Source organism: Crassostrea angulata, chromosome 7 (assembly GCF_025612915.1).
Source record: "Crassostrea angulata isolate pt1a10 chromosome 7, ASM2561291v2, whole genome shotgun sequence".
In the NCBI taxonomy this organism is placed as follows: Eukaryota; Metazoa; Mollusca; class Bivalvia; order Ostreida; family Ostreidae; genus Magallana; species Magallana angulata.
In genome coordinates, this window is record NC_069117.1 from 43621145 (window position 1) to 43645727 (window position 24583).

At 33.9% G+C, this 24583-nt stretch overlaps 2 protein-coding genes across 4 annotated transcripts; both read left to right on the plus strand.

Annotated features, from left to right (window-relative positions):
- On the plus strand, positions 1-21225 carry LOC128155787 (rab3 GTPase-activating protein catalytic subunit-like). 2 transcript variants are annotated; one of them, XM_052817644.1, is made up of 25 exons: positions 1-31; positions 1554-1606; positions 6261-6336; positions 7471-7639; positions 8358-8436; positions 8557-8676; positions 8953-9118; positions 9610-9709; positions 9855-9878; positions 10475-10556; positions 12450-12518; positions 12772-12845; positions 13055-13144; positions 13469-13638; positions 13914-14015; positions 15383-15555; positions 15776-15830; positions 15947-16405; positions 16725-16945; positions 17272-17450; positions 17682-17803; positions 18063-18159; positions 18561-18661; positions 19364-19582; positions 20603-21225. In XM_052817644.1, exons 1-25 carry the CDS (start codon positions 17-19, stop codon positions 20825-20827), a joined length of 3240 nt encoding a protein of 1079 aa, XP_052673604.1. In that variant the 5' UTR covers positions 1-16; the 3' UTR covers positions 20828-21225. The 2 variants fall into 2 exon arrangements, with proteins under 2 accessions (XP_052673604.1, XP_052673605.1); XM_052817645.1 differs by lacking the exon at positions 9855-9878.
- A 160-nt stretch (positions 21226-21385) lies between these two features.
- LOC128156816 (2-oxoglutarate and iron-dependent oxygenase JMJD4-like) lies at positions 21386-24579 on the plus strand. 2 transcript variants are annotated; one of them, XM_052819120.1, is made up of 7 exons: positions 21386-21483; positions 21899-22064; positions 22160-22285; positions 22959-23044; positions 23237-23418; positions 23746-23889; positions 24012-24579. In XM_052819120.1, exons 2-7 carry the CDS (start codon positions 22027-22029, stop codon positions 24435-24437), a joined length of 1002 nt encoding a protein of 333 aa, XP_052675080.1. In that variant the 5' UTR covers positions 21386-21483; positions 21899-22026; the 3' UTR covers positions 24438-24579. The 2 variants fall into 2 exon arrangements, with proteins under 2 accessions (XP_052675080.1, XP_052675079.1); XM_052819119.1 differs by having other exon boundaries at positions 21388-21667.
- Positions 24580-24583: the final 4 nt, after the last annotated feature.

Consider the following 24583-nt stretch of genomic DNA (forward strand, 5'->3'; position numbering starts at 1 on the left):
CACGAAAACAAACCCAATGGCAGCTGACGAAGTAAGTGTATTGTAATATTGATGCTTAATATCAGCTGACACGTTGTTATTTACTTTCTTTAACTATGAAATGAAATCCTGTATAGATAATAAAGACTTTTGATATGCATTTTGATTCTGAGTATGTTAATTTTGACCTAATGAAATGACCTAATTATTACCACAGATGAAAGATTTAAGAAAATAGCAAATATGTTTGTAATATGAATATAAATAAAGCTTCACATAGATATGTGAAAACAGCTTTCACGCAGCTTTCATTCCTGATTACTGTATACAGGGTATTTTCGCCCTGACCCAGTGACCCTGTGTAATTTTGGCCTTGCTACATTTGCAAACAGCTTTCACTCTGCATTTAAATCGCCCAGACCACAGGAGTTCGAATTTTTATCAATAAAGCCAAAAAACTTACTTTATTGACTGACCCATGAGCTTACGCATAGCTCATGGGTCAGTCAATAAAGTAAGTTTTTTGGCTTTATTGATAAAAATTCGAACTCCTGTGCCCAGACCTGGCTGTGTTCGAACAATGAGGGTGAATTTTTCCATGTATACTTTATCTAACACTCCATCGGACCCTTCCTTGCTGAGATCATCAAATGCATCTGTGGATATTTGACAGGGCTTACAACTTATTTTTATGTCATCTCTCCTCCTAATTAGAAGGGTATTATTTTAACAAGTCTACGGAAAAGTTTACCACTTTGGACCACCATGGTTTCTGCACCTGGTGCTAATTTCAAATTTGCTCAGTAAAATTTTAAGTTGATATACCTGAAACAATAACAATGCATGTGTATGTTCCTTAATTTTTTACAATACATGATATCTACAGAAAAGCACCAAATGTGAAATTAATAATTTATGACAAGGGCCGGGGTCTTCAACAATGAAGATTAGAAGATTGACCAATCAATGCAGATTGATTAGGGTAACTGTTGTGTCAGTCCAAGGGGATTTTTTCAAGGACTGACTGTCAATGAATCCCTGCATAATATAATATCTGCAGTAGGTTCACCTTTTCGATAAAAGCAATAATGAGAGAGAGGGCAAGAGAGAGAGAGAAAGAGAGAGAGAGAATAATGCAATCTTTTTAAAGTATACATTAACTCTAACATTATCATGTAACTTTTTAGGTCAGTTGAGCTATATATAGTCTGTCCCAAGTTGCTGTTTCCTTCACCTTTTTGATATTTTACAATAATCTTGGTACAGAGCATATTAAGCCATTATGATTTTGTCGCTGTTTTCTCTAAGCAGATTGAAAAATGTTTCAGATTTTAAAAAAAGATACAAGTAGAATCCTTTTATAAAGTAATACATGTATATAGTGAGTCACTCTACAAGAATACCTTCTTGCTTTTATACATTATCATGAGTATCATGTTTGTGGACTTGATTCTGCTTTTGATTAACAAAAGTGATAATGTGGAGACAGTATCAAACCTTGTTCAACATGTAAAATACATGTATGAACAGAACTTGGCCATTCATGTATTTATGTACATAGTGATTGTTTACAGGATGCTGATGTCTTTGAGATCACAGATTTTACTACAGCGTCAGACTGGGAAAGGTAATAATGACATGTTTATTAAAAATTGGTTTGGATGCTTTTAAGGAATATGTCTAAGTTTAAATTTTGTGTATTACCTAAAGTACTGTTTTGAATAACTAAAAAGTGAATAGCACATGTACTAGTATATAGTTACCGATAATATCATATTTCATTAACTATTTGTGTATATATTATATGCATATCTCATCTCCTATTTTTAGCCTTTTTTAGCTCACCTGAGCTGAAAGCTCAAGTGAGCTTTTCTAATCAAAATTTGTCCATTGTCTGTTGTTGTTGGTGCTGGTGTTAGCGGCGTTGTCGTTGTTGTAAACTTTTCACATTTTTATCTTCTTCTCCAGAACCACTTGGCAGATTTCAACCAAACTTGGCACAAAGCATCACTGGGTGAAGGGGGTTCAAGTTTTTTCAAATGAAGGGCCACACCCTCTTTAAAAGGGAGATAATTTAGAATAATTGAAAATTTGTTGGTATTTTTCAAAATCTTCTTCTCAAATACTTTTACTAGGCCAAAAAAGCTGTATCTTGTATGGAAGCATCCTCAGGTAGCGTAGATTCAAGTTTGTTCAAATCATGGTCTTGGGGGTAGGGTGGGGCCACAATAGGGGGATCAAGTTTTACATAGGAATATATAGAGAAAATCTTTAAAAATCTTCTTCTCAAAAACTGTTAGGCCAGGAAAGCGCAAATATGAGTGGAAGCATCCTCAGATAGTATAGATTCAAATTTGTTCAAATCATAGTCGCCGGGGGTAGGGTGAGGCCACAGTGGGGGATGAAGTTTTACATAGGAATATATAGAGAAAATTTTTAAAAATATTCTGGAAAAGTTTTCAGTTCAAAAAGCTGTAACTTGTGTGAAAGCACAGGTTGTGCAGATTAAAGTTTGATGAAACCACGATCCCCTAGAGAAAAGTGGGTCCCAAAAGGGGGGGGGGTATATAGGAATAGAGAAAAATTTTCTTACAAGTACAACAGAAAGGGCTTGCTATTTAGTATATTCCCGCAAAAAATATGTGGATAAAAATTGGCAGATTTTTAATTTTTTTTTAGCAAGATCTACTGTACTTAGTTCGATACTGTAATCAGGGGATGACAAATACATTTTTTAAAGCACTTGCCTTTGGGCAAGTGGCTAGGCAAATTTACTTGCCCTACCTCAATATTTACTAGCCATGCCAAATTCTTTATTGTGATTAAAAATAAACAATACACATACCATACGATGTTTTTGCCCTTTAAATTGAATTTTTCCACTTTAAATACTCTTTATGAAACATATATGGTTTTGATTTAACATCTCTTCCGCTTGGCTTTCTTGAGAATGTGATAAGAAATCAACACTTTACATATTGATATTTAATTGAATTTGTTGTAAAGGTATAAAACATTAACAGTTTTGGGTGTTTTAATAATTTCTTTTACCTCAAGTGAATGTCTGAGATAATAGGTGACAAGCGCACGCATGTTCATGCACAACCGTGGTTTCAATAAGACCACAGAGGTGTTAAAAATAAAGGTGAAATGAATCATCAGCGAGTTGATTAGTTCAAATTTATTACCGGGGTATATGTAATCATATTAAGCCTGATATTTTAATTTTTAAAAAGCTTTAGGCTATGATAATGATTAGCGAGTGATAATAGGCATTATCTATTTTTAGCATCAGTTATGGCGGAGTACATGGAGACAGTGAACACAGCTCAAAGAAGTTGAACATAGAATAAACAGCTAAAATTTATGTTAAATTGCCATTTTATAAGTATTTATCTTTTAAAAGATTATAATCAAAACAGTTTTTGCAATTTAAAAAAGCTCTTACAAAGATAAAATTAGCTTTAATCATTATGATAAACAAACAAAAGAACAGTACGTAGTTCAGAATAACAGTATATATAGTGAGAATTTAATTTAATGATGATTATAGCCAGTGCTGTACCAAGAAAAAAAAAGGTCAAAAGCCTAATGTGGTGTATAATTTAATCACCCTTAGATTGTAAAGAATTTTTTTGAAAAAAGTGCGTTTTATCATTGATATCATTATTATATATAATTGCATTATATTCGGCAAAATATGGTACTTTCATTTTCAGTACATATGCAAAAGTTAAAAAGTCACTTGCCCACATGCAAGCCCCTACCAAATTTTTACTTGCCCCGAACAGAAAAATCACTTGCCCCGTGCGTCGGGCAATCGGATTTATCAGCCCCTGAGTATAATGCTAATTTGATCAGAGTTAAGGCTATAGTTGCTCAGGTGAGCGATGTGGCCCTGGGCCTCTTCTTTCTTATTATTGTCAGTGAGTGACTTGAAATAGAGTTAATTAAAGATGTATATAAGTAAGACTCTATAGTTTGATGGTCACACCAAAGTCTGTTGGTTTGTTGCCAATGCAAAGTCAAAGTCTGATGGTTTCACCAAAGTTTTGTCTCCTAAAGACGCACCACGCTTAAGTATGATGGCCTGCCATGCCAAAGGCAGATAGTACTGGAATAACAATAAGGCGCCAGCAGGGTTTGCTTATTTATATTTAAATATTTAATCATACAATGGTTTAAAATTATATAAATATAAGTACCGGTAATAAGGAATCATTCTTTGAATATTATGAGGTGATAATTTCGGTCGGGCCGTGATCAAATTTATCATAAAGCCCTTCGGGCTTTATTGGATTTAATAACGTCCCGACCAAAATGATCACCTCATAATGCTTAAAGATTAATTCCTTATTCCTTAATTAAATCCCAATTGATTCGTGTCGATGGTTCCTGCAAAATTACAAACTTGTGCGCATAATTTCTTAGTTTTTTAACAAGTTGGCATGGATTTGAATTAGCATATTCCTGAATGTGACTATTCTTATACAACTATGCATGGCATTTAGCGATATACTTGATTTAGCTGAAGCCGCATTCCACCAAAAGCGCTAAATGAATACACAGCCAAATGTAGTATGTTTACATTATAATCACTGGAATAAAGTAAATTTAAAACTGCTAATTGAGATATGTACACAATAATTATTGAAATATACATCAATTAAGAGTAAAATTGGTATTTTTAATTTAACACAGGACACATATCAAAATGAATCACATGTACACTTTGTATTTCTCATTGGTGTTCCATTGGTATTTGCTAAGGATAGAATATTTTATGTGTGTTTAAATCCCTATAAAGCAGTTTAATCCCATCAGAATTCTCCAGTGCTTTTAACTTGCACAAAAAACTGTCATTAGCAATGAGCATAATTTAGATTTGTTTTTCTTCAGGTAGTTGAAGTTTGTATCAAAAAATATTAATGGCACTTTAGCTTAATGTTTATGATGTTTACTGAAATTTTCGTGACATTTAATTGAATTTATGTGCAATTGAACGAAACAGATTGGAAAAAAATCGTTCAAGCTTGATCTGTAAAAGAAAAAAAACAATTTCCCATCAATGCTTTATTTATTGGTAGACGTATGTGATTTATTTTTAAACGCCAAGTCATGTTTAAAATATCAAATTCTGGGCAATAAATGCGGAAAAATAGCTACATTTTTATTGCTAAAGTTAAACATTTGAAAAAATATAAAAGTTGAAGGAACAGGAATTTATTGACCCAGATGCCAAGAGGTTGCACTAAAGTATGTTGTGATGTCATAGAGGCTTAAAAAGATGAAAAATAGAAATTTACTGAAATGGATGCTTAGTGTGGTTGCATTGAAGCATGTCTTGTTGTCATAAAGGTTAAAATTATTTTAAATAAAAAAAACACCTAAGGATGAAAAATCACTGATGTAATTTTCCCAGACTGTTTAAATGTAGTTACTGGAGCACAAACAGTTTGTATCAAACTGCCCCTTAGGACATTGACTCTTTGCCCCATATCCTACTATGTTTAAATTGTCCAGATATAGTGTACTTGTATTTGGGTTGCCTTTCAATTCATAGAATTAATATTACTAGGGAAATTTGAAGAATTTTAAAAAATGGAGGGGTAATGGGTTAAGAATTGCTTTATCAGTGCCCCACATCTATATTTGTGTCAATTGTACTATAAATTGGTTATATTTATTTCCAAACAGAGATTAATTTAAGTTTTTTTTTATTGTAATATTTACTAATGTGGTTGTAAGTGGCAAATGTTGTTGAATGTTGGAGAAAATTTAATAACAATATTGGAAAAGTTTACAATATTTGGGACCAAAAGGTAATCTTTATTATTCAAATAGATTTGTTCAGAAATAACAATATTGTGCTTTAATGGGAACAAATTGTGCTGATTGAATGACTCTTATTTTTCTAAAAATTAATTTACATGAAAATTGTGTTTTACATCAAATTTTTAACCAATTAATGTCAATGCATTTCACAATATTTGATATTGACTAAGGCACTGTGTTTTACCAAAAAAAAAAATATCATGCACTTAACATGAAATTCTGTTAGATAGAATATTAATGTGAGAACATGTGTCTGTTCAGAGGAATTTCATGTATTTATATGATTGATTTGTGTTTTATGTGTATTTATCTGAAGCATATACACTCCTCTGTTTATAATTGTGTATCAACTTTGATAAAGTGAAATTCATGTATTGATTGTTTTTAAATCTTTTTAAAGTTATTTTAAATGTGAGGTACATAGTATTCATGTTCTTTTGTTTCAGATATGTGGCCAGACTAGAGGAAGTTTTACACGAATGGAAGTTAGTCAACAGTAACCCTCTACCTCCGGCCCCAAGGGTACCGTAATTAAAGCATCAAATTACAATTTATAAAAAATGTTTTTGAAAAGATACAAACTCATTAAAATATAATACATTGAAATTTGGGAAACCAATCAAAATTAAGAATACTGAAGCAAAATTGACCAAAAGGTAACAAATTGAAATAGTTTTGTTTTATCAGCTACTTTTGAATCATCATTGTTCGTGGGGGACCAATGTTCGTAGCTTTCTTGGGTAACCTTTGCCCATGAATTTACATCCCCACATACAAGTGTCTGTTTTATATTAATTACTAAGAAAATTTTGGCTAACCATGAACATTAGCCCCCACGAATCAAAAGGATTCCACAGAAGGCAATTCAGCTTCTTTGATAACTGTTACTTGTTTATTTCTTATATATTTATAACACATGCAGGGAAATTATATCACAGCAGGTGAAAAATCATTTACTGAAACCTTGGTTACTACCAACATAATTTTAAAGTCGTAAAACCATTACAGAAGCTGTCTTGGAAAACTTTTTTTAAAAACTCATTATCAGCAGATGGATCATTTACTTCAATATAAACAAAAATTTAATATTGGAAATTCAGTTTAAGAGTTATGTTTTATTATTGCAAAGAAAATGAGAAATTGAGTCTATGGATTAAGTTTTATTTTGAAATAATTGGTTTCAGTACAAGTGGAATATACATATAAGTTGTAGTGGTGTTTGGCAAATGTCAATAAAAGTGCTTGGTGTTTGTAACATTTTATGATGTCAGAGCAAGTAAATGTGAATGTGAAAATGTGAATTAAATTGAACATATACATGTTTTTTATTGACAAATGTAAGAAGGATAAGACAAAACTCCTATCATTAAATTGAAATATTGTTCACCTAGTCTTCTCCTAAGATAATCCTTTCTAAGGGAGTGTACTGTTATAGTTTTTCAAAACATAATATAGCTCAGAGAACATGGATTGAACCAGGGTCAGTCTCCAATGACTAACTTAATTGTTCTAATAAAATCATAAGCATAAGAGAGTTTTCATGGTCAGTTACAAACCAGCCAGATATGGTTGGCACTTTATCACACAATCTTTTAGTGACACACAAGTTTTACAATACATTATTTTACTCTGTACAGATTTCTTTTTATTAAACAGGGCAGTCTCAGCACTGGTAAATGGCATGAGAAGAAAGAATCCATCAGTTTTGCTGACTTTTCGTTTCTTGTGACGTACAAGTATCTGGAGCGAGACGACATACAGAAATCTGGAGAAGAATCCAGACCAAGTCCTGATGATGAATCTGAAGAAAAGGAAAGTTCAGAGGGTAAGTCTTCTTCCCTAACCTTCAGAGAGTAAGTCTTCTTCCCTAACCTTCAGAGTGTAAGTCAAGTCTTCTTCCCTAACCTTCAGAGGGTAAGTCTTCTTCCCTAACCTTCAGAGGGTAAGTCTTCTTCCCTAACCTTCAGAGGGTAAGTCTTCTTCCCTAACCTTCAGAGGGTAAGTCTTCTTCACTAACCTTAAGAGGGTAAGTCTTCTTCACTAACCTTAAAAGGGTAAGTCTTCTTCACAAACCAGAGGGAAAGTCTTATTCACTTACCTTTAGAAGGAAAATCTCCTTCACTATTCACCTTCAGATGGAAAGCCATCTTCACTAACCAAGAGGCAGATTTGTTTATACTCATCTGAAAACAAATGGTTTAGACCATTGGCCACCAAGATGAGTGTAAGTCATTTTCTAACTCCTTTTTCAACAGACATAGCTTCATTTCCATTCTTTTGTGTTCACCATGATTTCTCTAGCTCTTTATCTGTCATTAAAGGTCATTAAAATATCATTTTAGAGTCATCACTCATCTTTACACTCAATTAAATTTCTGATAATGATTTTAAAAGAGACATTGAAATGAATAAAGTTATGGACAGAATCCTTGCAAAGCAAACATGAGTATAAGTAGGAGTTATTCTGAAAACTAAACTACTGTTATGACAAAGTATAAAGATATAAATAGCTTTTTAATAGAAATTTTTTTGAATGTTTCCAGAGGCTTTACCCACAGTCATGGCCGACATGATGAGTTTGGATAATGACTTCCCATCAAAATCACACTGTCTTTCAAGATGGTAAGCCAAGTACCGGTACCTTTCAGAAAACTTTCTGTCTCTTTACTTTCTTATCAGTTTTAAAACATATGGAGTAGACTCATTTCTATTTTTACAAGGACCTTTAATTTCCCTGCTTAGGTTTGGCTTACAAGAGTTTGTTGTCATTACACCCTCCCAGTCGTCTGCTGCAATAGAATCAGAGAGTAGGATAAAGATCCTGCTCAGCTCAGTCTCCATAGCCCTTAACAACACAGGAAGGTAAGTCTAATGTCAGACCCCATGACGTGGTAGAAAAGAACAGCCAATAGTCTGTAGATATTAAATTGACTGATATAATTCATAAAGATTCGTGAATGACTTAAGAAAAAAGATAATGAAAATTATTATGAAAATTGAAGCATCGGTAAAAAAAAAAGCATGTTTTATTTTATTGGAAAATTTGACCAAAATGTGTTGGTAGGAACCCTTGTAACAACAATAAGCAACTATGAAGTTGATACATAATGTAGCAGTTATGTGGTGACTGTGTTACAGCCCTGTGCCAGTGTTCATACAGATCCAGCAGTACTGGAGACAGATGTTCTCTGGGGCCTGTGTACTGCCGGGCTCCTCCATTGACTTTGATGTCATTCACCTCAAGACAGCTCCCCCTCAGTACAGCCATCTATCTGGGCTGCTTGATGTCTTCAAGGCCAAAATGGTTCTGTATATTTCATTTCTCATGTAAACTAGAATCATGTTCTTTTATTGGAGGCTAATGTTCAAGGGTACTAAATCAAAAATTACTGGTTCATTGTGATTTTAATTGGGTAACCCTTTCCAGTATAAAAAATATTAGCTTTTATGTTTACAAATGTTTATACATTTTTGGATGTAAATTCTTGTGCAGGCGGCATCCCACTATACAAATTACAAAACTGCATCGGTGGGTGGTTGGGTGGAGGGGTTGATTTGTATCTATTAGCAAAGCATTGAATTGAATTGAGAAAATATGGCAAGTGGTCTCAAATTATTCAAAGATTAAGGATCATATATGTTTAACAGCTGTAAATATTTAAATCATTTAAGAACCAGTTTGATGTTCATATTGTTTCCATCATTAGTCTAAGTGATATAGATGGAATAGATGGGACTAAAAAAATTACCTGTAATTTATATACATGTATGAACATTGGTGGGGGTTTTTTCCAGGCAACACAGGTGATGCCAAGACCCACAGTCATGGTCGCTGTGAGGTTCACCTACATTCTGACAGAGTGGCACAATTCTACCTGGCCCCAAGAACCACCAGGTACATGTACACACCGATTAAGCCTCACTTAAAAATTGCACAGTGTATTAAATCTTTTTTCTATGTTTTTAAAATCACAAAGGCGGTAACTTTATTTTACTTTTATGATAAGCAGTTATACAAAACAAATCTTATCTCTGTCTAGTTTATGTACGGGTGAATTCTAAAGGTAAGGAACTGCATGAGTCTGAACTTGCATGTTTGCATCAGAGTGCAGCTTTCAGGATGTGCGTTTGATGGTTTTTCTTCCCTAAATAATCCCTTTAACATGTTTTTAAAAATAATAAAAAAAATAACAATAAAAAAAAAATATGTTAATGGTATTTCAAAAGAGCAGTTTGTGTTATTTATAATGAGTGACAGACAGCATGGCAGACATCCTGTGTACTTGATGCCAGACACAAAACAGTCAAACAAACATTATTGTCAGTTTATTTCTTTATGATTAAGTGGGGTAAATTTGCATTTAATGAAGGGATAATTTCGTTTTATTTATGCTGAATACAAATATTTGTTTATGAACTATATGCACTGAGCAAGAAGAATGGCAGATACAAACAAAGCAGAAATTGTGGAAAGAAATTTAAGATTCTTATTTATAAGTGTAGTCAGAACCTCATAACCATGGTTAATCTTGTATTTGTGTGCTGAGCTTATACAAGATTGACAGTGAATTTTTTATGATTTGTTCTCCACACTGCCCAGCTGGCTATATAATTATTTAAAATCATGTTTTCTTGCATTATCTTTGTTATATGTTTCAAGATTTTTCATCCCCTATGGAAGATGAGGTAGGCTGTTCAGATTTTGGGAATCTTCCATTTGGAGCTTCAGAGGATCCTGTAAGGTAGGCCTGGACAGTGAAGAGATAGATATCACAAAGAATAATTGAACTAGTACATCAATGATTTTAAAAACCGATCACAATTTTAAAAAGCAAAATAATGTACATGTAATCAGTTTGTTCATAAATATTGACAGGAAAAAGTTATCTATTTTTGATATGGCAAAAGCCAATTGTTTTTAGCTAACATGAGCCAAAGGCTCAAAGCTAGATTTGTCCATTTTTTGTTGTCGTTGTTGTTATCATTTTATAAGCTTTTTTGCAATTTCATCTTATCCTTAACCACTTGGTTGATTTCAACCAAACTTGGCACAAAGCATCACTTGGTGAAGGGGATTCAAGTTAGTTCAAATGAAGGGTCACACCCTCTGTAAAGGAGGAAAATTAAGTATTACAGAGGGTTCCACTTAATCTGATAGCAGTAATCGAATAATTCGGTTAATCTGATATAATATCAAAACACCAAACCATTTCTTATATATCCCTTCAAATTTTCGGTTAATCTGATAGGATTGTGACCGTGTAATAATGATTTCCCACCCTCTTACACCTGTATATTCCTTTGTTTAATTGGTTGACACCCCTCTTGTGTACACAGTAACTCTTTACAGGGCATTAGTTACACTTTAACGCACACAGGTGGCTCCCGTCTTTGTAAGATGAAAGCTACCGACATCGATAGTTGTTCCGGATGTGACTGGCTTTGAAACATGTGACATCGAGGAAATTCTGATTACTTTCAATTTTACATCGGGGTAGAAAATTTCATAAATAAAAATCAAATAATTTTTTATCATGCATATTTAATTATTTAAGAGCATTTTATATAATAGAAAAAGAATTAAAATAAATAGTCCAGGTGAAAAGAGGGACTGTTCAGACAATTAGTCATTTCCTTCACTTTGAAACCATCGTAATACAAAGAAACATTTTCTTTTGAGCATTTACTAACAAAATAAAGACTGAAATGCTATTTCATTGCTAATGCAACGTAAATTTTTCATTTCCAACTATTGACATACAGATTATATCTGTTCATTGATAAATCATGTCTGGAAACAAGTTATATTTTATTCTATACCAAAATCAAAGACCCCAAAATGCTAAATCGGGTAATTTAATAATCGGTTAATCTGATAATTTTTCTCTGACAAATTGACTATCAGATTAAGTGGAACCCTCTGTATTTAAAATTGTTAGTAATTTTCAAAAATCTTTTTATTCAAAAACCATTTAGCCAGAAAAGCTCAAATTTGTGTGAAAGCATTTTTAGGTAGTATAAATTCAATTTTTTTTCAAATCATGTCCCCTGGGTAGGGTTGGGTAGGGCCACAATTTGGGGGGGGGGGGGTGAAGTTACATAGTAATATGTAAAAATCTTCTCCTCAAAAACCATTTGTGTAGATTCAAAATTATTCAAAGAATGGTCCATCGGGGTAGGACGGGGCCACAATGTGATGATGCCAATTTTATACATAGGAAGATAGAGAAAAAATGCATTTAGCCAAAAAGGCTGAATTTTGTGTGAAAGCACTGGTGGTACAGATTAAAGTATGATCAAATCATGATTCACTGCAGAAAAATAGGGCATAAAGGGTTTTTTTTAAAAATAGGAATAGACAAAATCTTCTCAGGAGTGCTAAAACAACAGAAGGGGCTTGATATTTACTAAAAAAAAATATGTGGATAAAAATTAGTAAATTAAAAAAAAACTTTGTTCAAGATCTACCGTACTTATTTGTCAAGATATTTTGAATTTGGTACTGTAGTGCTGATTTGATCAGTTATGGCTTTTGTTGCTCAGGTGAGTGATGTGACCCCTGGGCCTTTTGTTTTAATACAATATTCAGTGTACTGGTACTCTGTTAGTGTAAATGTGAATCAATGTTGTTTCAGTGAGATGCAATTAGCATGCACCTGGCCTAGTTTGTCAGAAGACATGATTGTTGAGAACCAAAACTACAGGTATGCCAGCAAATAATGCAAATTTGAAGAAAGAAAATCAATTCTAAACATCTTTGATGCTGTAATTATGTTTTTAAAAGTTTACCAGATTTTCATTCTTACAATTGACTGATCTTTCTTTACTGCAATTATTTCTCATTTAAAGGTTTAAAAGAAAATAATTACATGCATTATAAAATGCCAGTGGAAAGTTGTTTTATTTTAAGATCCTACAAATTATATATTTTTGGCCATTTGTGTCTATGATTTGCAGTGACCTTGACCCAATGCAGGCACCACAGTGGGCTGTTCGCATCATCATGACAGAGGACCCAAACTGTCTTCTTGGTAATTTTATGATTCTTTTTTGGACTTAATTGAATCAAATATTTCCCTGTGTACAGTATTTGATTAGATATTATACTTATGCATGATACTGATCATAAAAGTGTATTTCATCCTTAGAAGTGTAATGTGTTTTCCAGGCCCCCTTGAAAGGGGCTAGTATTCATGCAGAGAAGTTTCTTTAAATTGACTGAGAAAATTTCTTGTTGCAGGCAAATACTTGAGTGAGTTCCTGAAAATTTCACACAGAAAAGAGACAGTTGAGGATCTACTGTGGAACTTATTGTCCAAAGAGGACGATGGTAAAACTCTCAGTATAGCCTTTATTACATCATCAGAATATTACATCATTGGAACCCACAAAACTCCATTCATCAAGCGTACCAGAGAAATATTCTTTGGATTCTAGCTAGTAATTCATTGATGGAAAATCTGAGAATGGAGATCAAAAAGAGAAAAACACCTTCCCCCCCCCCCCCTCCAAAAAAAATAAAAAAATTAAAGGAGTAAATATTGAAAATCTGTGCCAGAAAACTATTTTATGGACTCTAGCATTGCTTTTATTTGAGTGCTTGAGTATTCTGTAAATATTTGAAATCTAATGTGCATTTTCATTATTTGTGTAGACCAAACAGGAGATATTAGTCAGGCCCTACATAAATTAACAGAGCCCAAAGTGGCCAAAATGTACAACATTCCCTCCCTCAGTAATGTGGTACACAGTGCCAGTAGTAGGCTGGCCATCAAACCAGGACAGGCCCCCATTAATGGCGATACCCTCACTACTCTATTAGAGGTAAGTTGTATCTCAACAGGATTTGTCTGGAATAGGATCTTTGTTCTTCTGATTTGACTGGAATAGCACACCCTGGAGTCCACAGGTGATGGTGGAAGTCAAAATATTTCTTCCTCATTTTTGATGGCTTTTAGTGTATTACATGTACCATACATGTATTTCCATATTATTGCGATGAATATAAACTTTTTTTTAGAATTTTTTTTGTTAGATTTTTCCAATTTCAAATTGAATTAGCAGTGCATAGTCAAAGTTTATTTTGTTTTAATTTGTAGTTTTTGTTTCCTGATGCAAAACCAGTATCAGAGAAAACTGACAAAGACGAGAGTGAAACAGAAAGTGACAAACAGAGCTCTAAATACTCTTCTATAATTGAGGTAACACTGTTCAAGATAGAAAGATTATGCATCTGATCAGTAAAATTGTTTTATGTTCATGTAATTTTAAAAGTACATGAAGAATCTGTCCTCCTTTTGGTGTTTTGGTGACCAACCATCAGATTAATAAACATATACAGTGTGTTCATGGTAAACTACATTGTAGTACTTATATCATACATGCCAACTTTTGAAAATCTTCATGGGGGATTTTTCGCGAACGACATTTTTCATCTCTACAAATTCGCGACATTTAGTCGTAAAAATATAATTTGTCTTTTTTTGTATGTTATAAGAATTTATTCAATATATCCAAACAAGCTAACAAATATAAAACAAAAAGGTTTATTCTTTAACAACAAATGTAAAACTTTCAACAAGTGTGCTTAAAATTCAGGTCCATGGTGAAAGAATCTGCAGCCAGGAAACATATGCTCTCTTTCTTTGGACAATGGCCTACAAAAAATATGATGCATATATATTATTGAATGCAGTGTTTGTCATAATGTTAATGTTATTATACAAATGGTTTACAATACACTTAACAATTTATTGTACTAACCTTCATCTTAAAAAGATTTTTTCCAATGCAAAACGTTTGCATTCCGACTTCTGATCGACCTGAAGGGTGGATGCATTTACAGATATGCCATTCGCTGTAGCCACCATGGTTAACGCTAAAAATAGTTTAAAGATAGTTACGCTGATCTTAATTAAATTCTTTAAACAATTTAAAGACTTACAAATTTTAAAGGAATTTTTAATCATAGTTAACTTTAAAGTGAAAATGTTTTTACATACCATCACTCGGAAACATTTAGTGATTTTACAAGCGATCGGTGACTGTCAGCATGGTCAGTTGCTTCATTCGTTCTTTATCTATTCAACAATTAACTTCGATCGCCTAGGTCGTTCTCTGCATGTACAATACATGCCGATTAATTACTATCAACACACGCTCTCAGTTAACTCCAATTAACTTCCAATTACATGTTCACACATCCCAAATCACGACATGTGCCACAGGTAAACAGTAATGGCAACCCTAAATCCCGATTTCTGATTGGCTGGCCAAACAGAAGCCGCGCGAGATATAAAATTCGTGTCGGAAATCGGGGTATCTTGTCGTGATATTTACGAAATCGGGATTTCTGTACAATTTACAAATCCCGATCGGGAAATCGGGATCGATGCTTCAAATCGGGAAAATCCCGACTAGATCGGGAAGGTTGGCATGTATGTTATATATATATCACTTAGAATAAATCAACTGTTCAAAGTTACATTTTTTATAAAAATGTTTTAAAGTAGGTTTTTTATCATTTAGAATTGTTGAGATAAACTTTGTTCTTTCATCTTATTTACAGGATTTATCCAAACAGCTGAAGTCTGCCCCAGACGACAGTCTGTTACATAATTTGGTGACCGCTCTGGTGATGGTGAACATGCACCACGGAGGAATTCGAGGTGTGGCCCAGTTATGGCAAGAGTTTGTCCTAGAAATGAGGTACCGGTGGGAGAACAAGTATCTAATCAGTGGGTAAGTGCACAAAGTTCACTCAATCATGTAGCGAGGTTGTTATGATACTGCTTTTCGCTCTGTTGTAGGTGTAGATTTAAGTGTGTTTAAATCATGATCCCTGGGGGTAGGGTGGGGCTACAATGGGGTGGATGGGGGTCAAATTTTTACATAGAAATATCAAAAAAGATATCTGAAAATCTTCTCAATTTATGTAAAATGCTTGGATGTTTGATTGCAGAATAAGCCCAGGATCACCAAACTTGGGAACATGCCTACTCTACCAAAAGTTACAAGTAAATATTATCGTTGTCAGTGTGTCTGTACGGATTGGAAGTTACCCCGGTAAATCACATTTAATATATTATTTATCACTATATTTTACAAATTTCTGATCATATTTAATTCACAGATGCTGAATTGTTGCATTGAGAGAAAAATCAAGAGGGAACAGTTGTACAAAGGCTACACAGGGCAGTCTTTGGAAGAGCAGAAGGACTCAGATAGTGAGGAAGCCGTATCTAGTCAGTTAACCACCTCAGACTCTGAACCTTGTGCTGCACCAGAAGAAGAACAGAGTAAAGAAAGTGGAGCTAGTGGAACTACTGCAACAGTCAGCAAAGAATCTACCGAGCGCTTGCAGCAATCCAGGAAGGAGCAGCAAAAACAGACCAGCAGGAAGGAGAAAGAGGGCATTCCAGCTAAGAGACCACATCTAGACAGCTCTAGTGATGATGATGAGTTCTTTGAGTGTGAAGATGAAGATGAGGAGAAAGATGAAGAAGAGGAGAATGAAGAAGATGGTGAAGAGGAGGAAGAGGAAGACAATGAGGAGGATGAAGAGATGGAAGTTGAGACAATCAAAGCCAAGGTAAATGTTTTGTCCCTGTTGAACATTAGAAAAGCGTTTGTTGTTGGGCTAGTCAGCTTGCAGCATGGCCTATTGAATGTTTACTGCTCAATAGCCTTTAGACTTCCAGTAGTTGATTTTCAAAGAAAATTTCTACCCCTGTATCACATGATTGAAATTTTATAATGGGTACTACCATGGATGTCTTATAGTATAATCTTACCCAGTACTCACATGAAATGAAATCTATCGTATTTGATAATAAGGAGTCTAGAAATTATTTTTGAATGGAACATTTTATGAGACCTTTATGTTACATTTTCTAAAATATTTGTTGAAGGAAACAACAACTCCTGAAGGAGAGGAGGTTTCCATGGAAGTCTCAGGGACGAGTTCTTCCTCTTACGTGGATAGCATCACTCACAAACCAGAGGGACGGCTGGCCAAATCTGGGGATCTGAAATTGCTGAACTCGGAGGAGCCATTGTACATTCCCATCACCCAGGACCCCTCCCCAATGACAGAGGACATGTTGGAGGAACACGCTGAAGTGTTGGCCAGGTAGCATCCTGCTTGCCGTTTATTGGTTACAGTGATCAATTAATTGTACATCATTTGAAAAAACAGCTCTCACATATACAAGTTTGATGGGGGTTTTTTCAGAAAAAAAAAATGAATGTAGAAAACTGGTTTTTTAAAATTATTTGCCTATGTTATCAGTATATAAATGTATTTTACAAACCTTACTGTACCAAAATCCTGTTGCGTCACTTTTTTGATGATTTTCTTGGAAAGGCATGATTTTTTGGTTTCCAGAGTGAACCTGAAAAAAGAAGAAGATGAAGTACCGGTACCCAGGTAGTAAATAATCTTTCATTTCATTGAAGACTAGGAACATCGTCAGAAGGAGCCCAGCTGAGAGCTAGAATGCAGAGTGCCTGTCTGGTGTCAGACATGGAGTCTTTTAAAGCTGCCAATCCTGGCTGTACGATTGAGGACTTTGTCAGGTGGTATTCCCCAAGGGACTGGATAGAGGAGGACGAGTCAACAAAAGAAAACCCCATAGGTATGAACAGGTTGAAAATGAATGCGAGAACATAATGCAATTTAAGTTTTTTAGATATTATATATATGAAATCAGAATCAAAAGCATTTACCAAGACAATAAAGAAAGATTAAATTATTAGTCTAACCAAATTAAAGCATACATTATGTACATGTTTTTATGAATGGTCCTTTTCAAGAAAAGATTATTGTAGTATCTTCATTATATCAAATATTCTGTACCTTAATTTAGGCCATCTCAGTACAAGAATGCAAATCCCTGGAAACATATGGTCCGAGGCCTGGCAAAGTGCCAAACCAGTGCCAGCCAGACGACAGAAGAGGTTGTTTGATGACACGAAGGAGGCTGAAAAGGTAAGAAACTTAGGAAGTACATTAATGCTGAACAAAAAGACTCGTGAGGATGTTCAAAATAATAAATCAAAATCTCTGATGAAGTAAACATTTTACTAGTATTGATTTACAAATATTTTTGATTTTTTTTTTGGAAAATATTGTCAGAAAATTTTATCTACAGTATGTTGGAAAGTAGAAAGGAATGTACCACTTTGAGTGGAATTGTTTACAGGATTATTATATCACTAAAATTGTTTCTTCTCACACATTGTTATAGGTGCTACATTTCTTGTCTGCAATGAAGCCAGCTGATGTTGTGGTTCATTTACTGCCCTTGTTGTTACATTCATCTATAGTCAATATCATTAGCAATGGTGAGTAAAAAGACTGTTGAATTTCACAAAAATGTTAAGATGATTGATCATTGGAAAAAAAAAATTTACTGTGGAATCATTAGACTTTGTGGTAACTCAATTTTCGTGGTATTCTTGGGTAGCCCAGTACAGCTCCCCTACAAATTTACATCCTCAACAAAAACAAATTTCGAAAGAGATAGTCTTAGACTTCTTACTGAAACTGAAAACCAATGCACCCACTAATTTACATTCCCACAAAGAAGCAAAAAATCCTCAGAAATTGGCCCCCACGAATTTCAATTCCACAGTAGTTTGCTGATATAATTTTTATTTTATCTCTTTATACAATACATACATGAACATGTAAATGCATGGCAAATAAAATAAAACATTTAACAAGTCATTGAATTTTTTTGTAGAGGATTCAGATGTCCCAAAAGTCAAGGAAATGATAGAACATTTGATATCAAAGTCTTCTATGGTCACCAGAACTCCTCATCAAGACGTCAGAAGATATGAGGTAATGAACTGTCCTAAGGGCCATTAAACTTAGATACTAGGATCACTATTGATCCTAGTTTCATAATTAAGACTTTTTAAAAATTAAGTAACGAGAACATAATTGTATGAGAGAAAAATTTATTAATTCTAAGCAATTTTACAATACTTAATACATGTAAGTACACTAAAACAGTTACTAGTAGCTTGTCTATATCAGATACTGGGAACTGCTAAACAAAACAAAAAACTCTTGATGTTGAGTGTAATTCACAATACGAGAATAATTATATGTACAACTAATTTCAATGAAGCAAAAAATAATTTAATTATGGTTGTAACGCGGCATTTGATTGGATAGAAAAATTTAGTTAAATTTGTATAACCTGGTTTGCACGTCACAAGACACGTCACAATGCACCAACGTACTAATTCACTTGACGTTACGTTTGAATTTTGAACAGATTCATATCATTTTTAAAAGTAAAACGGACTCAATTTGTACAGCAAATTCCAGAATATTAAATTATAAGGAATGAACTCAATATCTACCCAAGTTATACTCGTATAACCTGGGTTGGAGCAATTTACGCTTTTTTATAATCCGCTTCGCGGATTATAAAGCGTAAATTGCCCCAACCCAGGTTATACGAGTATAACTTGGGTAGATATTGAGTTCATTTCTTAAATAATTATATGTATCAAAAAGAGTTTTCCATTCAAGGACTTGGTGAAGCTGATCACTCTGACAGAGACTTTGATAGCACGGGCAACCTCCTTAAAGGCCAAGTTCCCCTCCTCCCTAGTGGAGAGCTCCAGTGGAAAAGAGGAAGTGGAGAAGTTTATCGGTGACCTCCTCCACATTAACGAGGTCCCCATCAATGGTGGACCCACAGGGCCAGTGGGAAACATGATCCACAAACTCTTTGTGGCTGCACAGCGGGTAAGGTTAAAGCTTGCTGATGCAGAACTAAATGAATTAACTGAGTGACAGAACAAAACATTTGTGGTATGGATTTACATTTAAATTGTTACATTTTTATCTGTGATGCTAACAGAATCAAGTAAGTTTTCCTATAAGTTACAGTAGTTTTTATTTTCCACGGTTTGTTCACTATATTCATCTTTCCTATATTTACTTATTAAAAATTTTAAAAAATTATATTAAAATAGTTGTTAGAAATTTGATTGGTAGTGTTTGTAATAGCTCTTTACCAATTGAAAATGACCTATGAAATATTGGTACATGTACTAGCAGTAATAGTCTGTTGAGTTTATAGTATTGTGTTCACATATAAAATACCAGTAGTCAGCAATCAGTTGAGAACTTTGCTTGGACTTACAGATCACAAGTTTTACCTATCAATAGTATTATATTTCATTTTCTGTATATCTAGGAAATTTGAGTATTCTAAAATCATGAACTTACATGTATAATAAAACATTTGTATGGAATGGCCATGAAAATGAATACATTGTATATTGGTTTTTTCTGCTTACCAATCTTTCAGACCAGATGTCACAGTTTCTCTTATGCTTTTCTTTGCTTTGCAACATATATTTGATATTTATAGCACAACACAGATGATTTTTGTAAAATCATTCCATATCAGTAGAGTTATTGCCCCTAAAGACTCTGAATTTTTTTTTCTAATTTTCAGGTATATATAGTTTTCTGTTACTGGTAATTTTTTTGAGAATTACACAATATATTAACAGCAAGTTTATATATGGATGGTTCCTTTTGTGCCTAAAATAAAAAAGAACCACCAAACATACATAAAGATATAATGAGTACTAAGAAAAGGAGCAATTAAAATTGTACTGCATATATAGTCTATAACCTGCCCTTAGAAGGCATCTGTTGCCCTTTTGATGCACACAGAGAAGCTTAATATGTTCTTGATGGTTCATAGAAAATCCTGTATTTTTATCCCACTAATGTACTGTATTGTTGTTTCAGGACTTGCACATGGTGATGGACGATGAAGAGAACAAAGAGGAGACCAGCAGTAACACCGTACCCGACTTCCCCCGCCCCTCGGCCAGGGAGTATATTCTGAGGACAGCTGCACCAAGACCAGCACCTTACTCCAAGTCTCTGCCGCATAAATTGACATGTTCCATTATTGAGGGGCATGAATTCAGACTCGCTGGAGCGTTTGCTTCTGACACGATATTTCAGTGATCATTTGTAAATATTTGTAATTTTTTAAATAATGTAAGAATTTGTAGTATGATCTAGGTTTAGGGATTTTGCTTTGAATGACTAGGAACTAGAAGAGTGCTGGATACAGATGCACTATAATTGCTGACTCTACAATGTAAATAAATGTATGAATGCATGAAATTTGTCAACTATGGGCTGGTCTTAATCAATGTAGACTTACAAGTCTATTTATTTTCACTGTTTTCCCATTTAAACTGTTGATAAGAAACAGTATCTTATTTATTGTATAAATCACCAGCATTATACATACGGCACCTATATTGTATGTACAATGCCAGTATGTTGTACTTCACACAGGGACATATTATCATGAATATGTTCTTTATGAAATAAAAACTTGTAATGATAGTCTTGTATCATGGTTTTTCTCTTTTAATCATGCATTTACAGGAATATGCCAAAATTTTTAGATTACTAATTCAAAAGTAACAGAAAAGTCAAAACTGTTTGAGGAGTTAGAAATACCTTTGTACTGCAATTTTTTAAAGTTCGGGTTTGGCATTCAACAAAAAGAAACTGCAATGGCAGCCTCCTTGATTGTAAACAATCTTGAAAAATCTGTCCTAAATCCAGACATTATTGTTAAAAGGAAAGCTGTAAGGAATTATACAAATGTAAATATTGACCGGATATCGTATTTAGTTACCAATAATTCTTACAGCAACTTCTTTGAGACCTTTTTACTGAGAAATCAACCTTGCATTTTATCATCTGTGAACACAGAAGCCTGGAAAAGTAGAAAGGACTGGGTGAATTCAGATGGAAAACCAAACTTTGAATTTCTTAGAAAAACATTTGGTACTTACATTTGGTACTCTCTCTCTCTCTCTCTCTCTCTCTCTCTCTCTCTCAGATCGACTCTACACCTCGGCATATTTGTTTGTGTTGAAAGTAATGATATATAACTATTTTATTGGGCACACATTTCATAAATTCTTGAGGTCAGGGTATACGAAAATAGGAGGTTGATTGGTTAACCTGGAAAAAAAGAATCCATCGTTTTGGTATATATACATGCATATTTTACAGGAAGTGCAGTTGGGCCTGTTGCAAACTGCAAAAAAGAAAAGTATTCAGCACAACCGAAGGAAGATAAAACTTTCGCTGACTTTGTTGACTATTGGCAAAGTTATATAGAGTCTGATTACCCAGAAAGCATGGATAATCTTTACTTAAAAGACTGGCACTTCACTCGGTAATATGATCGAATGCTCTGTAAACTTGGAGTTAAGTTCAGGTTAGAAAAATAAAAGAAAGTTCATAGTTCTCTATCATGTTTATATATCTAAGGGATTTCCCAGACTACACAGCTTATGAGACTCCTTGCGGCTTTTCGTCAGACTGGTTGAATGAGTTCTGGGACACAAAAGATGATGATGACTACAGATTTGTGTATATGGGCCCAAAAGGATCATGGTAATCTTTAAAAATTGTACTTTTGAAATCTTTTACTCTTTAAAATCCAAACAAAATTTGCATGTTAACTATCCATGATTTTCCTGTGACAAATTGTAAATACCCCTGTATAATGTTTGTAAAATTTTATTTGCACCCTCATCTTTTATTTAAACCATAGTCAATTCAGAATTGTCATCTCCATTTGAAACATGTGAACTTCAAGGCATGGCTGCATATTGTGGCAAATCTATGCAGTGATCATAACAGTTTCATGTCTGTTAGAATGGAATTCCCCTGTCCATGCCTATGCCTTAACTTCTGTAGAATCGTTTATCTTTGATGGAGCTAGTTTTCAAGGATTACCAATTTTTCACAGTTTCACTGAGACTTAATTTTGTGGAGTGGCTTGCATAAAAAACAAAGACTATTTCATAATTTTCCAAGTATGAAAAATTCATGGATGAGGAGTACCCATGGATTCCCAAACTACCATGGTATCTAATAATTATTCTGTAGTGTTAGCTATAAGCTTTTTAAATAGTTTTGATCAAAATAATTTCTTTGTGGCATTATTTAGCTATTGTTTCAAAGGCTGATTGCAGTGATTCTGTTTAATTTTGGGAATTTAGGGTTATTAGCTTATGTTTTTAATAACCATTTACCATTACAAGTCCCAGTAATATTGTTTTAGGACACCATTCCATGCTGATGTATTCAGGTCATTTAGTTGGTCAGCCAACATTTGTGGTCGGAAGAAGTGGATATTCTATCCTCCAGGTGAATATTATGAAGATATATCAGCAATTCATATTGTTCATTCACAGATTAGTTTATTACATTAAAAGGCTGCAACTTTACAAATTACAGGAGTAGGAAATTTTCTTTCTAAGAATTTATGATTGCATTGAAATGTTGCAAAATCTAACAATATACATTAAAGTCAATCTATTAATATGTGTTTCATTGCAGGGGAAGAAGAAAATTTGCGCAACAAGTATGGTCATTTGGTGTATGATGTAGATTCTGCTGAATTACTCGATGAAAACTTGTATCCCAACTACAAGAAAGTCAGGTCTAGGATAGAGGTGATTCAGGAAGCAGGGGAGATAATTTATGTCCCTAGTGGATGGCACCACCAAGTCTTCAATCTTGTATGTTTTAGTTTCTGAATAGTAATGAAAATCTTGTATCTTCAGTTTTGAGAAGAAGTCTGTTTAAGAACTATTTGTACCCATGCACATTAATGCATGAACATGAAAACACTTGTAAAACACACAAAGACATTCAGAAGTATGCAAATAACACATATTCTTCTCTCTAATAATTAGAATTATTTTTATTAAGGTTCGTTTTTCATTAAAATATACAACAATTACATACTTTTTATAACACAACACAATAAAATTGCATCACCCTAAAATCTCTTTGAAGCTTTATGTTTGAACACTCGCTTTAAAACTAATTGTTTCATTTCACAGGAAGATACAATTTCTATAAACCATAACTGGATGAATGGCTGTAATGTTGACATCTGCTGGCAGTATGTCAAAGACAACTTGAGCCAGGTTCAGCAAGAGATTGAAGATTGTAAAGGAATGGACGGCTGGGACCAACAGTGTCAGGTTAGAGAGGCAGCAGTTGTCTTCTTTGCCATTTTGAAATCATTTAAATCCATTGATAGGGTTTTTTGGGGGATTCAATTATTTTGAACAGGCATTCAATGTTTTCTTTCTTTTCATGTTAGTTAATCCTGAAGGCCAGTTGTGGAATCGATTATGGTGAATTTCTTCAGTTTATGGAAGTCATTGCCATTAACAGGATCAGACTTCTACAAGTTCATTTAGTGCACAAGTCACGAAATTTACCTACAGAACAGAAGCAGTCTGGATCTGATGAGACCCCGTCTGTTGACAACATAAAGTGCCTAGCAGATGAAAAACAAGCAGATGTTTCAAGTGCTTGCGACTCTTATACTTCAGTGCTGAATGAAAGATTGTATTCTCCAATGACAGAGGGGCAGATAAATCATTGTGTGTTTGACCTGTACAGTGTCAAGGATGTATTATGTGATATGATTCGGACTCCAGAATTTACTTCTTTAAATGATTGTGAGAACAAAGCCAATGAACTTATAGTAAAAATAGAAAAAATAATAAATAGCATTATCTAAATAATATATGTTGAAAATAATGTTAATGCTGTATATATATTTATTCCATTCAGAAACGACAACTGCTTAACCTTGTATATGGGAGGTGTCATATAGGATGTGCCTTCTTTTGAGTTTATTTATATTAACATGTATAAATCAAATAA

Bases quoted from the DNA above. Each gene is read 5' to 3' on its own strand.
- LOC128155787 (XM_052817644.1), top strand. The intron at 7,640-8,357 runs GTAAGTCTTCTT...GAATGTTTCCAG, and splicing joins AGAAAAGGAAAGTTCAGAGG to AGGCTTTACCCACAGTCATG. The intron at 8,677-8,952 runs GTAAGTCTAATG...ACTGTGTTACAG, and splicing joins GCCCTTAACAACACAGGAAG to CCCTGTGCCAGTGTTCATAC.
- LOC128156816 (XM_052819119.1), top strand. From the start codon at position 21,391: ATGGCAGCCTCCTTGATTGTAAACAATCTTGAAAAATCTGTCCTAAAT. The intron at 21,668-21,898 runs GTACTTACATTT...CATATTTTACAG, and splicing joins ATTTCTTAGAAAAACATTTG to GAAGTGCAGTTGGGCCTGTT. The intron at 23,045-23,236 runs GTGAATATTATG...GTTTCATTGCAG, and splicing joins GTGGATATTCTATCCTCCAG to GGGAAGAAGAAAATTTGCGC.